The 16519-nt window shown below is 49.8% G+C and overlaps 1 protein-coding gene across 7 annotated transcripts in view; it reads left to right on the forward strand.

Moving 5' to 3' along the window:
• NRP2 (neuropilin 2) overlaps nucleotides 1-15819 on the forward strand; it is a 90678-nt gene extending 74859 nt beyond the window's left edge. For 2 of the 7 annotated variants that reach the window (XM_040604001.1, XM_040604002.1), the window contains exons 16-17: nucleotides 11675-11743; nucleotides 12372-15819. In XM_040604001.1, the coding sequence (XP_040459935.1) occupies nucleotides 11675-11743; nucleotides 12372-12676 (374 nt within the window). In that variant the 3' untranslated portion in view covers nucleotides 12677-15819. Of the gene's footprint in view, nucleotides 1-1255; nucleotides 4174-7997; nucleotides 8006-10267; nucleotides 10280-11674; nucleotides 11744-12371 lie in introns of those variants that run through there. The other 5 variants (XM_040604003.1, XM_040604004.1, XM_040604005.1 and 2 more) reach the window with 3 other exon arrangements.
• The last annotated feature ends 700 nt before the right edge of the window (nucleotides 15820-16519 follow it).

Genomic DNA, 16519 nt, shown 5'->3' on the forward strand with positions numbered 1-16519 from the left:
TTCCAAAATTCTTCTTGCCAGCATCTAGCTAGAGGGCTGCCCCCGCCAGCGGGCCAGGGGCAAGAGGAGAGGCCGAGGGGGACGCGGGGGTCAGCGTGTACGGCAGCAGAGCGAACCCTTCAGAGAGTTTCCCCTCCTTTGGCCCCCTTGAAGCAGCCAGTAAATACATGTGGTGCAAAAGTGCATCTCTCGCAAGTTATTTACAGCTCGCCCTCGAGAGCAGGGCTGGGGAGTGGGAGCAGCATGTGCAGGAGGAGCGGTGCAGGGCTGGTCTGGGGCCGTGGGTGTGCGCACAGGCACCGGCTGCCCGAGGCGTGTGTGTGCATGCTTCTGCGGACTGGCAGCGAGCTGCTGTGCGGCTGAGCACCAGATGTGCGCTGAGCTGTCCCGGGATGACCCGGGAAGGGAGAGAGCGCCTTGCAGCCCTGCCCTGCGTCACACCGCAGCTGCAAGAGAAAGAAGGGTTAGCCATCACCGGGCTGAGCCTGGGCGCTGCCTGCCCTCGAATTCAAGGCAGGCAGGTGCTTTTCCAGCCCTCCCTAGGTGTGTTTGCTTTATCAGCATGAATTCCTAGTCCTGACTTGCTTAAGCTGCAGAGAGCATGAGTTTCTTACGTGAGCATTGGGTTGAACTTCCCAGCCTCTGCCGTGTAAATAATCATAACCATCCTTTCTTGCTTTAAAAGATAATAAGGAAATCTGTAAGTCTGTGAATGGGGCGCCTGGTGAGACCTGATCTGTGTGCAGAGCACTTTCAGAGAGAGATCTTCTTCTCTGTCTTTTCCGCAAGAATGACAAATGCTTCTCCCTGTAATTTCTTTCCCGGTCTCCTGTGGTAACTTCCTTGGCCATCTGAGATTACTCTCTTCCTCCAATTAGGAACGTGATGTGTTTTGTCACTGCTTGACAACATCTGCCATGTAGAGACAAAACCAGGCGGCTGATCTGGAGAAGGCCAAAAAAAAGAAGGGGAAAAAACATTCGTTGATGCCAGAAATAACAGTAATAATAGCGTGCATATGGAATTTGTGTTGCGATCCAGGCAGCCTAATTAATTAAAAGGGAAAAAAAAGGCCCTTGAATATGTGGGCTCAGCAAATGCCAGGCTGTGCTCCCCGCCAGGAGCACGCCCCGTATCCGGAGGTGGCCCTGGGACTTCGTGTTACTCCGTGCTGTACTCTTGAAAGCATGTGTGTTTCTTTTTGTGCGTCTGCATGCCTCCCACCTAGCAACCCTGTTCTGTGTCTCCTCCCCAGGGGCAACCCTCCTGCCAGGGACCGAGCCCACAGTGGACACGGTGTCAGTGCAGCCCATCCCAGCCTACTGGTATTACGTTATTGCCGCCGGAGGTGCTGTTGTGGTGCTGGTCTCCGTCGCGCTGGCCCTTGTGCTCCACTACCACCGGTTCCGCTATGCGGCCAAGAAGAGCGATCACTCCATCACCTACAAAACCTCCCACTATGCCAACGGGGCCCCTGTGGCCGTGGAGCCCACCCTAACCATAAAACTAGAGCAAGACCCCAACTTGCGCTGCTGAGAGCCGAACAGGAACGAGAGAGCAAACAAAACACAAAACAGACAGACAGACAGAAACTAAGACTTCAAATACGTTGCCTCAGTTTTGCACTTTTTTCCTTACCTAGCATACGTGTGAACTCTTAGACATCTCCGTCCCTTCTCCGTTCCCCCAGCCCTCCCCGATTCTTTTACAAACTCTAAACTAATGCTGCATCTTGGATCGCCAGAAGAGACACACCGCCCCTTCACTTCAGAAGTGAACGCTCCCTTTCGATAACTTTTCAAGGAGTCTTGGGGTGTTGGGTGGGGGTTTTTTGTTTTGTTGTGTTCGTTTGTTTGGGGAATATTTTTTTGTCGGTAGGCTTGTTTGGTTTGTTTTTATCTCCTCCCAGTAGGCAACCTGCAAGGAAACTTGATGGCAAGCCTGGAAGCTTGTGTGCGTGGCTTGTGCGTGTGAGTGCGTGCTAAATCTGTGTCTGCGAGTGTGCATGGGAGTGTGCTCGTCTGACTGACTGAATGTATCTTTAGAAACAGCCCCGTTTTAATATTTGCTTGTTGTTGCTTCTACTTGCACAGGGAATGCTTTTTTATTATTATTATTATTTTTTATTATTATTTCTCCCCCTTCCCGCCTCCCCTCTGGAAGGTCTGGGACGTGTTTGTGGTGAATACCCTGATTTGTTTACTTGGGGAAGAGAGCAATGCTTTTTTGTTGCCTTATCTAGCTTTGGCTGGGTTTCTTGTTTGATAGCGTTAATGTCTCGGGTGCAAAATGAGAAGAAGAGGCCAGGCTGGACAGTAGGAATGTCCACCTCAGATGGCTAGAAGAATCCAGAGAGGTTCATAGACATCCAAAAAGTAAGATCTCTCCATCTTATTATTTCTGCAGCCAACATGATAACACAGCCATTGTTTGGAAGTGGTGGGGAGGATCCCTCCTCTTCCCCCACCCGCAAGTGAATCTATTTGAAGTTGCCTTATATTAGAGAAGCTCATAATGAATGTTTTGTTTGTATCTTTTAAAGCCAGCCTTAGGGTAACACATAGACTTCAGCAGGTCTAAGGTGGATGCTAAATACTGTAGTTTCTTGGGAATTGAAGGTTTATTTATTTTGTAAGCATCCTCCTCTGGGTGCTGATGGTTTTGCTTTTACACAGGGAAGGGGGAGAGGGCTCCTTCTTGTCTTTCTACTAGAAATGTTCAAGGGACAAGTATAATTCCCCTTTCTGGGTTTTGGGTTTGGTTTTTTTTTTCTCCTCTGCCCAATTCATAGCTGCTGAATCATAAAAATTGCCAGTTGACTTTCTAGAATGTCAATTAGTTTTCCGTTTGCTAATGTTCTGCTTCTTAAAGCATCTAACATCTAGCAAGCAAAGCCTAGCAGGCGCACCTGGGGGGCCCAGCTATTGCTGCTGCTTTAACCAGGGAGGCGAGATGGAGCCTCCAACACGCCTCCGACTGTTGAATGGCCCAGCGTATTGTAGTGGAAATGCCTTATATAAATTACTGAATGATGACATGCAAAAGTGGTTTGAATCGTTAACTCTAATCTGTTTGCAGGCAAAAAAAAGTACCTCCAGTGAGCAAGGTTCTCCATCTTGTTTGTGTTCATTTGTGATGAGTGATCAGATTCCCTCCCCACTCCTAAACTTGCTAGTGCTCCCCACCCCTCCTTTGTCCATGAATATTGCATAAAATGAATCGAGACAAGCAGCTCTGTTAAATTCCCTGCCGTCTTGAGCTTCCTTTTGGTCTGGGGAAAAAGTGGAAACACAAATGGTGCTGTGCATATGTGGTGTTGGCCCCTATTGCAGCGGAGCCCTCTCCCCAGGGGTTCTCTGTAGATGGGGGTGTCGCTCTCCCCTCCCTCCTGCCTTTATTCATGCAGCCTGTTTCAGCTCCTCATGCTGCTCACAGATTTCAGCAGGACCCCCTCAGCTGCAGCAGCAAGTGTCTAAAGCATGCAGGGAGCACAGAAAAGCCCAGGGTGATTTGGCATGGTGAGCATGGTAGGGGTGGTGGGTGCTCGGGGCAGCATCCCACCGGGGCCTGGCTCCCAGGAACTTTTTGAGGGACATGCCTGTCCCAGCAGAGCTGGAAGGGAGCCTGGGGGTTCCTGTCACCTTGCAGGCAGTGCCCCCAGAGAGGGGCTTCCAGGGCCAGTGCACTTTCTCTGTAAGCCTCCTCGTTACACTGGTGTTGCATACGGTTTGTGATGCGAAACCCCACCCCTCCTCAGCCAGCCGCACATGAGAATATATGAAGTAAGGGCATGTGCTTGCTGCGTTTTCAGGTCAGCCCAAGCCATGTCAGCAGATAGTACCGTCATGTTTCCAAAGTCAGTTCAATCTCCCTAGGTCAGACGATCCCCTCACTTCAACCAGGTTTGCCCCCATGAACTTAGCCAGTGTGCATCGGTGTGTCAGAGAGGAATGTGGCAAGGAATGTGGCACCCTGTCTTTCAAATGGAAATCACCAAAGACAAAACAGAAGGTCACTTCGAGATTTTTATTCCCAGATCTCCCCCGCTCCTCGAGCCCTTACATCCCCAGCATTGCCCAGTTGCCTGTGTGTGAAAAGTATCTTGTGGAAATTTGAAACTCTTTGAAGATGTATTGTGTGGAATGTAATAAAATGATGATATTTTTATACAAATATTTGGGGTTTTTCTTCCTTATTCTTTCTTTGCTAATAAGAACACTGTCAGCTGAAGCAAAGTGGCCTTTCAAAACTCCATGTTTTCTTTTGGAGCATCAGGGCTATTTTCTTTAGCAAAGTGAAGTGCCTATTCCTGCTGGGCGCAGCCCCAGCTCCCAGCAGCGCAGCTGGTGTGTGCACCCTGCCTCGCTGCGCTCAGGATTGGGCCATTAATAGCAGCTTTTAGATGCATTACATTTGTACCAGTCCTTAGTGGGAGTTTTGGGTGGCTGGATTGACACTGGGGATTGTTTGGGGATTTTGCTAACGTTGCTTAAGTGCTAAATTGCTCAATGTGATTATGCAGAATTTCTCCTGCCAGGACCGGGAGACAGGACATCCAACTTCCCAGGGCCCCGGGGGCCGGCTCGGCTGCCAGCTCAGCTGAGCCGCGCGCTCTGTCCCTGAGAACAACAAAAAACCGGGTAAGCCATTACCAAAAGGCAATGCATTCCTCTTCTGGGAATCCTTGCCGGGCCTCTGCATGTCGGACTGCACAGGAGAACTGTGTGGGAGCATCCCGGGTGTCACAGCACTGAGGGTTTGGAGAGGTGTGTGTCCCCAGCCTTCCCTTCACCTGAGTCCTCCCACCTTGTTATAGGGACCTCTGCTGCAGCATCGCTCTCCTTCCTATCTTTTCTAGATGCACCTCATCTCAGACGAGTCAGCAGCATCACGTTTCATGTGAAATATATTTTGCTGCCAGTTTGAGAGGTTTTTATTTCCCTCCTGCATTTATTTTCCTTCTGTCGTACTCTTTACCCTGGCATACAGCTCAGCTTTTCAATGAAACTTCCTGGCTTTACTAGGAATTCGGGCCATCAACAGAAAAATAATTCAACGTGATCCCTCGCTTTGGCTGTTCAAACACAAGCAAAGCTGAGGACCCACGCCACTTTTTTTTTTTGGTGGGTTTTGTTTTTCTCTAATTGTACAGCAAAGCCCATACACTTGTAATTTGCATTTTGTACACTTCAGTGACTGTCCAAGCAAAATTCAAAACAAATATGCACATGCGAAAAAACAGGGAGGGAGACACTGGTTGATGGCTTCCCAACAAGGAAGAAAAAAATTCTGTTAAGTAAACAGACGAAAAGGGAGAAATCGTTCAGGGTTTAATTATTCTGTATGTGCGCCACAGCCAGATTGACCGGAGAGTTGGGTGCTGCTCAGGCTGCCGCACATCACAGGGAAGAAAGCAGCTAAAATTAGCACACTGTAAGAAAATAAGTACGACTTCATGTGATTTTGATGCAACCTCTTCTGCAGGTAACTGCAGGCATTTAAGAGTCCACTTAGAAAAAAGGGGGTAAACTTTTTGGCGTAGCAGTAGGGGCTCTGTATTTCAGGAAGCGGCATTAGGGTAGAAGCCTGATGTTTCCTGTGTGCCACGGGGAGAGTCAGGACGTGGCTCCTGTGGTGTGGGGGGTGATGGTTTCAGTCTTTTTGTCTCTGCAGTTGCTGCCATGCTGTGGGGAAAGCGACTCCATGCGGCTGGCAGAGGGGACCCACGGGCACTCTGTAAGTGATGGGGCAAAGCTGGTGGCTAATGGAGGGTGCAAAAGAGGGAGCAATGGCCTGGCAAAGCAAAGAGCGCCATGCTGCACCTTGCCCAGGCAATGTCAGCGTGCCCGAGATGGATGAGCGCTCGGGAGCAGGCTGCAAAGCACAGTGCGTGTTCACCCAGCCTGGAGACTGGACGCACGGCCGGGTCAGCCTCCTGCCGGGGCAAGCACCTGCAAGATGACACTTGGTGCAGGGAGCCCAGAGCTGCTTTCCCCCAGGCTTGTAAGGGCGAGGTTGGCTTTTCCTGGGCAGGGTTGAAACGCCTCTGCTGGTGAATGCAAGGGAATAAGGTAGAAACTAGATCGTGCATGGGGCCGCGTTGGGATTTTTGCCCCTCTGGAAACCCTGTGAAAACCTACTGACTTTATTTGGGCTGGCCCCAGCTTATCCCGTGTCAGGGCAGCAGAGCGAGGTGTGCAAGCACCAAGCGAGAGCCCCGAGGCGAGCTCGGACAGCCTCTTGGCTTTCCGCCACAGCTCTTCCATCACTGGCTTTGGCGGCTCTTAGCAGTGATTGCAGGCGTGACTGCCAGTTTGAGGAATCGTGTCGTTAGCCATTGCCGCTGTAAAAACAAACAGCAACAACGGGGAGGGAGGTAAACATATCAAGATGCTGCAGAGCTGCCAGCTTCTCCCCCAGCTCCAAGCCCTTGCATGGTGGTAGTGGGCTGGCAGTGCTGCCCTTGCACTGGTGAGCTGCTCCGTTTGGGACTGGTGAGCTCCAGCACGGTGTGAACCCGAACGGAGGCTCCTTACCCGGGTAGTCCAGTGCTAAGAGAGAGGGAGAGGAAAACCACGCTGTGTAGTGCCACTGTAATGCGTACGTACACGCGCACACCGGCACCAGTTTCCCTTGTCTGGTGCCGGCTCCGAGGAGAGGTGCAAAAGTGGGACGTGGCTGGGAAAGGGTCGGGCTGCACCAGGGGATGTGGCTGCTGCAGGGAGGGTTTGGCAGGGTCCGTGTTTTGGGCAGCCACCTTGGCCACCTGCCATGTGGGCAGCAAGGGCAGGGTGCCGCACGTCGGAGGGCAGTGCCAGGGCTGGAAATAGCTGCCTGCTCATGTTTGTCTCCATACCAAGCAGCCAGCCTGGCTTTGAGCCTCTAAGTGCTTTCAGTGGCCGTCTTCACCTGACTAGCTATGCTTCCCCAACTTGTCTGCATGCGGGAAGGCCGAGGAGTGCAAGAGGGTCCTTAGTACCCCTCGGTTTGAAGACGGTGCCACGGTGTGCACCGAGCACTGCTGGGGCAGCCCCGAGGCAATCTGAGGACAAGGTCCAGGGGTTCCCGTGCAGTGGAGGGCGGCCGGGCCAGGGGAGAGGCTGCATGTTTGCTTTCTTTAATGCTCAGCTGTAGCCAAAGCACTGTTTTAATTTGAATTTTGGCAGGGATTTAGCCCTTTTGTAAACGAAAGTTGTTTTGTGTTTCTGGAGGAGTGGGGAAGAAAGAAGTGAGGCAGATTTTCGGCTGGAAATAGAGCGGTGGGGGTTTCAGAGGGAGTGTTTGTGCCCGGTGCCTGGTGCTGCTTCCCCCCGTTTGCTGAGGGTGGGAGGTGTCAGCCCCCAGCCCCGGGCTCCCAGCTGAAGGAGCAGCGCGGCGGCGCCAAACGCAGCGGTGTCAAGGCAAGGCCACGGCGGCTGCTCCGCTGTGTCAAAACAAAATGACGCGTGTTGGAGTCACGCTATTGCTGTGGAGAGAAAAGGGCTGGGAATGAGCAAAGGGAGAAAAGCGAGGATGAGAGTGGAGCCAGAGCTCTGCCTCTCTCTGCCAAGGCTGGGGAGCGGTAATTTCTGACCGCATTTTCCTGGGCTTAGCTGGATTTAACGTTTCAGGCCTTCGTGGGTGCTGTTTGGCAGCAAAGCAGCTGTGCACCTCTGACACCCCCCTTGCCAGGCAGGACAGCAGCGGGCAAGGTGGGTGTTGTAGCAGCAGGAGAGAGGGGTGTGCACGCAGGAGGGCACTTGCTGTTTTCAGGGAAGTGAGCAACACAGTTGTTCCCCCACTGTGGAGAGGACCAGAGGGCAGCCAGCTGCCCCTCTTTTGTAGCGGGAGGCACAGCCACAGATGTCATGTCACTGGGGAGTGAAAGACAGTACGTAGCATAGTCCACAAACTTCCATCACCTTGTGCATCCCCTTTGGTCCCAGAGCCCCCAGACCCATGCAGGGAGCAGGAGCACAGGGATGGCAGGAGTGCATCCCAGGCACTCACCGGACCAGGCTCCCCTGTGCTCCCTGAGAGGCTCTAGGCAGGCAACATGAAGGGCTGGAAATTGCTACAAGGTTGATATATCATTTGGGAAAGGCACCTCCTGCTGAGAGGCTCATTTTCTTCCCCTAGGAAGAGCCCAAGACATCTGTAAATGCCTGTGTGCAGAGAGATGCGTGGTGATAGACACAGCTCTGCCCTGGGATGAAGGGATCTGGCAGGAGGCAGCGCTCTGTGCCTGGACTTAAACCAGACGAAGTCAGTCTAGAAAGAAACAGCATTTTTTTCCGCAATGATGGTCATTTGCCTTGGAGGAATGTGCCTAGGTTCCAGCAGTTGGGACTGGGTGTCCTTTCCAAAGCAACAGCCCTTGGCTTGTGCAAAGGTCGCTGCCTGAGGCGGTGGGCACTGCTGGCAAGCCCACGCAGGCAGGCTGGCACTGAGCATGTGTGCTGGCAGGAGGTACGTGCTGGTCCATAGGATGCGCTGACCTCAGCTTTGCAGAGGTGAGCTGCCTCCGGCACATCTGGAGAGCTTTCTTGCAAGAGGCAAGTGTATGTCTGTGGTGAGACACCAGAGACCCTCATCAGCTCTTGTGCCTCCCCCATCCGCCCTGGCGAGGTGTATGGAGCACATGGCACACCCCTTCCAGTAACCCCCTCCCTGGCCCAGCCCTTCCCACCCCTGCTGCTGTTTTGAAACAGATGTACATGGAAGCTCCTTAACCTCTAGTAATACTAATTCTCTCCTACTCTCCCCCCATGTGAGTTCGTACGAACGTGGTACTTTAGTTGCGTCTTGTCTTTGATTAGAATCTCATCTTTCTTTTTTCAGGTCCCATAAATTAGCCTTTTAGCTGGCAGCGCTCTCAGATCCAACAGATAACAGCCGTTCTCGGCATCCGGCCATTTCGAATGGCATCACTAACATCATCTTTTGGGCATAACTGGCTAGGTGCTCACAGCCATTGTTCAGCACACGTGCTTTAAGAAGGACCTTTCACTCAGGAGAAAGCATTCATCATGTTTAAATACAGTTTCCCCTAGCCTTCTTGCCGACCCTTCTCCAGCATATTTTTTCCCTTTTAAAATGCAAAGTAAATTGCACCCGAGAACTGCCCTTTAGGGAAGCAACTCTCCACAGCACGGGGCAACGCGTGTTCCTCCCATTGTGCCCAGCAGCTTGCAGGGCTTTTCTGGGGACCGCTTTCCATGGCCTGCTCTGCTTGTGACAATGTTGTTGAGGCTTGTCACGGAGGAGCCTAACTGATGACAAATAGAGGGCTGGTTTCTGTGACGGGAAACCATCACCCCTAGGAACTGAACTGAGACCTCCAGCTTCAGTATCCATAGGTGGCCGCACCGCTAGAGCCGACTCGTTAATGGCTCGAGAAACCCCACTAAGGAAAAAGAAACGTTGAGTTGTATTTTTCCAAAGCTGGTGTGACAACAGAGAATCTGATAGCAATGAAATAGTGTGCGGGGAGCAGAAGAATGAGGGCCTACCGTGGGCCTGAGGAGGAAGGAGAATGGGCGAGGAGGAGGAAGATATCGTTTAAGGAGGACTTGGAGTCGTATTAGCATGGGGAATTGAGAAAACTGCTAAAAGAGTAAATAGATTTTGGGCTGGACTTTTTTGTATAAATGTTCTCTCCTTTTAAGTTTTCCCAGCGCGCGTTCCTTTCAGCCTGGAAGAACTGGTGTTCTTTTGAAAGTGTTGATTAACCAATACTTTGTTTTTTCTGGCTTTTCCCTCAAGGTTACCCTGGGAAAATAAAAAAGCACCAAATTGCTAGCTTGTTCTCACACAAAATTTAGAGAGCTGCAATACGGAAAGGCAAAAAACTTCCAACGGCCCTTCCATGCACGTGGGCTCCTTGGGCGGACTGTGGTCCGATTTCAACCTTTGCTTGTGTTCGAGCAACCTACAGTTTCCCTGGGGCTGTGTGGGTGACACGGATGGCAAATTTCACTGCTTGTCTTCTGACAGAGGACTAGCAAAGCAGACGTCTCTGCATGCAAACTGCTTTGCAAGTTATTTTTCCACATGTTCAGCTCTAAATGTTTGCAAGAGACCCTCAGGCAGTTCTCCCAGCCCTAAGATGTTGCCATCTGGGCCTGTCAGTTCTGGAAGTGTTGAGAAATCATGTGAACCCGCCACTAAAGTGAGGATTTACAGAAGATGGTGTGCACCTATGTTTCTTCAACAAGCTACCAGCAGCCTTGAGTTGGCTTAATTACCTGGCTCGCTAGACACAGAGCTCATCGTCAGGAGGGGCAAGTGCTGGGTTTTGTGTGTTCCTGTTGCTAGATGCGCTTGAAAATGCAAAGAAATCCCTTAATCCTTTGAGTGCAGAAGGCAAAAGACAATTCTGCCCAAAGAATGAATATATGGGAAGGTATCATTAGTACCAGCACAGAGGATCACTGCAGCCAGGTGTAAGGTGGTGTCGGGGCAGCATGGTGTTCGGCAGAGACCCTGCTCTGCAAGTGACAGGGATTACCTGGTACCATTGCCTGCGATAGCAAAAAAAAATGGATTTGACAATCCAGGAGGCCTTTTCAAGTCCTAAATCTCTGTATAAATATTCTTTTTTAAGGTTTTGCAAAATTTCTTTGCACATGGCTTTTTAGGCACGGGTTATATTCTTTGCTTTGGGTTGTTTATGAGTAACCTCTTTAAACTCTTCTTGCTGTTTTTGCACAAGACGCAAAGTAGCCTTGGTTTTCAACCACAACTATTTCAAGGATGTGACTTCTACCGCTTTCTAGTAGTCCCTGATTTTCTGCATTCCTGATCATTTTGAGGTGCCTTCTCAGTTAAGCACCCCAAGTTACAGCCAGCTTTGAAAAATCGAAGCAGATCGAAATGAAAGGACATTTTCTTTTGGAAAACTGAGACAGAGCCATAGTAACTATACGTAGAGATAATGCTAGGAAGACTGCACAGGAAAATAACTTCTGCTCAGATTACAGCATGTGCATTTGGTTACTAGTGCTTGATCTGTGCTGAACAATAAAAAGAAATGTCACGACTAAAAGGAATTTAGATCAGAGAAATGTTAACATAAATGCCTAGATATGGACACCCATTTGCTGCTCTCCCCATTTCAACCAGCTTTTGCATTAAAACATGTAATGATGATACATGACTTCCTCAAATTACTATGAATTTATCTGAAACCCAAAGAGAAACTGGGTCATTGAAGCTCTGTGTCCAGTAAGATGTATGGGAAAAGATGAAAAGTGGAGTGTGCTAAATGGATCTAGCATTAGTGGCAAGTAATGATAGGCACTAAGATCCTATTCACAGTTGCAGGGATAATACCCATGAGCATGTTAATAGTGAATTATGGCCATTATGCAGGCACCAATGACAATATTTTAGTGCTATTCAAGTTATCTGGTTTCTTTGCTTTTCGCTCGCTCTCTTTTCTTCTTAAAAGCTGGTCATTTGGTGATCACGAAATGTGATGTAGCGAGAAGATCCTGTTCTCTCAAGTATACAGGTGTCTTCACTGGCTTCAGCCAAAGGAAAAAGAGGAAGTGTTCTTCCTCCTCCCATGAGGAAAAGCCTTGCAGTAGTTTAACCGTTGCTTCTGGCCCGTCTCCCGGTCCAGTGACCAGTAACAATGAAGCCTCCAAAAGGCCTCTTCTAACAAATGTCGCTTCCCATTTTGTTGTTCTAGTGAACTTCCCAAGAATGGAGGATGACTTTCCAATCTCTGAGCAAGACTTCGAAGACAACGATGATTCAGGTTGGTACTCAAATGCCATGTGGATAATTTATCTTATGTGAGCATGTGTTTCAGTATCAGATGCTACAATTACTCACAAACCTCAGCTTCAGTGAGGGTTAGGAGCTAGAACACGATTGGGAATGAGCGCTGAAGTGGTGGCTTAGTGTCTGGACAAAGACATTCATTTTCTTTTCTTGTTTTCCTTTTTCAACAGCCAGCAACCTTGCAAAGTCAATATATTGTATTTGTGTTAGGACAAGCGGAACTGATCTTTCAAGCATTAATTGCTGCTTGCGTGGCTTTTAGACTTGTAAATGGAGAAAATTAAATCTGGGAGCTGTGACAGATTGTTTCCATAGTTTTGAACCCAACGGCACTTGAAGGGACAGAGTTTCAGTGGGTGTAAAATGCTGGCATGCTGTTTACGTAGCCTGAGATGTAAAAGTGAATCAGGACACCTGACTTGGTAGTTTGGTGCTTTGCATTGCTTCTGGACTAGGGTTAGTGAATCCCGCTGCAATATACCTATGGAGGGGGTAGGGGTGGGCTTATACTCTTGTAAGGACACCACAGCTCTGGGTAGGAAATGCATGAAGGTGGGGGGAAAAAAGTGATCCCTGGATAATAAGTGCCCATTCCACTGCAGATTACTTTGGATCGGATAGGAACGACACACTGTTCTCTACTAACTCTCCAGGAACCCCGAAGCTGGACAAAGAAAAAAGCTGGCTCTACACCCTTGATCCCATCCTGGTGACCATCATAGCGATGAGCTCCTTGGGCGTCCTCCTTGGAGCCATCTGCGCTGGTCTGCTCCTCTACTGCACGTGCTCGTACGCCGGGCTGTCCTCACGGAGCTCCACCACGCTGGAGAACTACAACTTCGAGCTGTACGACGGCATCAAGCACAAAGTCAAGATGAACCACCAGAAATGCTGCTCAGAGGCCTGATGTGTGCCCTGGGGATCACCCTTGGTATTGTGCCCGGTGAGATGGGCTGGCGGGGGGGTACATTTTTTTGCTGTTTTCTATGGGAACTGAATGCCATAACGGGAAAGGAGGCTTGCGGGAGGAGCGAGGGGAGGCGCTGCTCCTGCTGCCAGGTCCCGCTGGTGGGTCGTGCTCTGCCAGGACCGAGCGGGCTTTCCCGCAAACCTGACTGAGCCGGGCAAGGGGGGACCGAGACCCTTGTTTGTTGGTTCATCCTCATTTTCTGCTGATGCGAGCGGCTGGGATGTGGTGGGGAGACTGGTTTACCTTTTGGATGTGAGGAACTAAATGTTGATCGTTATATCCCACCTCCTTTCTCTGGTGAGTTGTTGAGACGGCTGAGGAATTTCTTCAGCCATTCTGTCTTTCAAAATAAAAAAAACACACACACACACACACACCTGTCCATTTTAGACCCCATCCAGGTATCATTTTGGCTGTAGGGATTTGTGCACTTCCCACTAAGTCCAGGAAGCTGCAGTTTCCAGTCCTGAAAATGGAAGCATGTGGTAACCTTCAACTTTCCTTCTCCTGGTAGGGGGAAAAGGTGGGATACTGGCTTTAGTGTCGATGGTAACAGCAGCACTTTCTGAAATCATTAAGAAATAAAACAGAAAGGAAACCCTACGTGTAGAAGCACCTCTTGGAGAGAAGCTGAAGAGCCTTAAAGTGATTTGTGAATAACAGCCATTTATTAAATCCAGATCTTGGACTGCAACAGCTGAGGCCTTCATCAGGAAGGCCTTTCTTTGAATCTCCCACCCCTCTTGATCCTGCCTTTTTTTTTGTTGTTTTTGCTATAATGAGAAAATTGCAGCAAACAAAAGCTAGAGCCTGTCAGGCTGCCAGCGCTCGGGCGACAGCTTTGGGAAGGGGGCTTCACTCGGGGTTTGACTTGAGGCACAGTGCCAAGGCCTGTCCAAAGTGCCAAGGAGGGAAAATGAGCAAGGAAGGAGGCTGGAGCTGTGCCCACAGCCCCAGGAACCAGCCCCCCTCCCCTTCATGGTGCTCCCCGTCTCCCTGGGGCCGCCAGCCCCGCTGGACCAAAGGGCTGCGCTGTATCTCCTGCGGAGCAAAGCTGCGCTGCTCCTCATCGGTAGCAAAAACCCGAAGTTTTATTTATGAGCTGTGTTTTGTTTTACTTTGAACAAGTGCCTTAGAAGAAGTATTTTTCCTCTGTCTAATGATCAGTGCTGTATCAAACAACAAGCGAGGCCTTCATCCTTCCCCGGCAAAACACTCTTCTTCGCCACTCTCTACTGGGTAGAGCCCGGCTGAAGAAGTCTGGTCCTTCTACTTTCAAGTGGTCTGGCTACATTGTCTGGCAGCTGATAGCTCTCCACTTACCGCTGTGCCGTGGGAGAGGAGTGTTATGAAAACAATTTAATGGAGAAAAAGAGTTCAAATGCTGGACCCCAAACCGACGCCTTCATTTCCAATTCAGTGCAGACTGATCACCCCTATCAGCTTGCACATACATAAGCAAGAAACCTTTCCAGAAGGTTGGGTTTTTCTTTGGAAATACCTGACATGTCCTGATTTTACTTTTTGCCTACCAAATAGTCTGGGTTGAGGATGGATTATTTTTTTTTTCCTCGCTAACCGCAGAGAGCCGAAGGTGTGATGTGCTGTGAAGCTCAGTCTGCACAGCCCCTGCAAAACACATCCCGCTGGAGGCCAGGTGTTTGGGGAGGCAAGCAACATCTGGAGAGGAGATGAGCACGGACAGTGCCACAGCTGCTCCTTGGTGTAGTGGAAACAGGAATATTTGTCTAGTGTTTCATGCAGAGCTCCATCAGACAGTAAGTTTTTAGGGGAAAAAAAAGACTTCTCCACTTGAAGGCAGATGCCTGTGTTAGTGGGGAAGCAGATACAGGCAGCTGTGTCATCAAAACATCCACAGTTCATACACGCACACACAGAGACTTTCGGTTTTTTAACTCACACTGTGCGCCCAACAGGAACAGCAGTAAATGTTACTCAGATTCTCCTTTCGAATCACCTTATTTCTTTTGGCGTTCTTCACGGACAGATTCCACAGGGGAGTTCTTTTACTGTACAAAAGAAACAGAGGCAGTAAGAGGAAATGTACCAGACCATTTCAAAGCTGCATTGCTGCTGCTTGGTGATTTTATCCCCCTCAAATCACAGGAAAGGGGAAGGATGAATGGGAAAGGACCATACAGTAGAAAAGTCGACTTAGGCAAACAATAGGTGAAAATATATAATTAAAAAGGTGACGTTATGGTGTCTAGTAGGCGTACAGAGAGAAGAGTTCATATATACATATATTCAGAAATAGTGTGTTTGCACACGCACGTGAATTCTCTGTATGTATCGTGTATGTGACTTATTCCGTGGGACTGACTCGTGTTAATATATCTCTTGATCTGGGGCAGGAGAGTACTGCTGATCTTGGCACTAACTTGGCACAGGCCCAGCGAAGTGTCCGCCCTGCATGTCCTGCTTGCCCCTTCCAGATGGGGCAGGGCCCACACGTGTGCGCTTGCCGGGCGGGAGCAGGCCAATAATGCTGCAAAGCCGATACCTCACTTACCTCTGCTGGGTGCTTTACTGTTCTTCTACAGAAAACTGTGTTTGATTGTAACTTCAACAGGGAAAAAAAAAAAAAAAAAGTCATCAGTGCATTCAACTCATTGCATCCTCCTCTGCAAATAGATTAGGTTTGCTGATCGCAGTTCCCTCTGTGAAACTCCTAAAAGAAAAAAAAAAAAAAAAAGAAATTGGTGTTAATGCCTTTGCTGAAATGGGCTGTTGCCTCCACACCCTTCCCATGGTGAGGACGTGTTGCTGACAGGCAGGCTGTAGTGCTGGGTGATTTCGTTTTGTGGGAAGGTGCCGGGGTGAGCATGGGAATTAAACCATTAAGAAATTATATGCAGAAATGGAACTTCTCCAAGGTTTGCAGTTCAAGGTGTTTGACCATTCACTGGCTGAGCCAGGACTTATGGACTTAAAGAGCTTTTACTGTGATTCTTCGGTGTAAAAAAAAAAAAAAAAAAAAAAAAAAAAATCAAACTGTGTTTATATGATTTGTATAAAAACCTTTTAAAATTACTATTTAATAAACATTATGGTAGAGATTATGTTTCAGTGGCTTTTTTATTTATCAAAGAGCAGCAGTAAGGAAACTGAACTGAGAGGGCCATGGGCAGCTAGAAACCCCAGGGAAGCCGAGGCACAGCTGAAGGCACGCAGGGCCATGCCCACTGCCCTCCTTCGCTGCACACTGCCCACCCCTTCGGGTCACCCCCACGTGACAGGGGGCTTTACACAGACCCTGTGCACACACATGTCCTCCCACTGGGACACAGCCTGTCCTCCCAGAGCTGGGGATGGCTGGAAGCTGCTCTGGCCAAAGAACAGCACCTGAACACAAACCCAAAAGCAGCCACATGTCCCTGCCTGCCACCCTGCACTGCTGCACGGTGCTGCTGGCGATCCTGGAGAGGAGTGTGGCTTTAGGCTAAGAAAAACGTCATTTAAGGCTAAAACAGCTTGGTGCTGAGCAGAAAGGTGCAGTCAAGGCTTTGCAGTGCAACTGCGCAGCGTGGTGATGGCCGGGGGTCACTCAGGACAGCACATGGCCGTGCAGGCACCACGCAGGGAGCAGCCTGCACCCTCTCTGCCAGGCTGTACTGGGAGCCAGACCGTCCCAGCTGAGCCACCTCACCAGCCTGCAGGAGCTGGGTGCCAGCTTATCCCTGTCCTGGTCCCACGGCCCTGCAATGGCAGGGAGTGACCGGGATGGCTTAGCCCTCTGCCGTCCAGCTTCAGCCCCGT

The sequence above is a fragment of the Falco naumanni genome, chromosome 8, assembly GCF_017639655.2.
Source record: "Falco naumanni isolate bFalNau1 chromosome 8, bFalNau1.pat, whole genome shotgun sequence".
NCBI classification, from domain to species: domain Eukaryota; kingdom Metazoa; phylum Chordata; class Aves; order Falconiformes; family Falconidae; genus Falco; species Falco naumanni.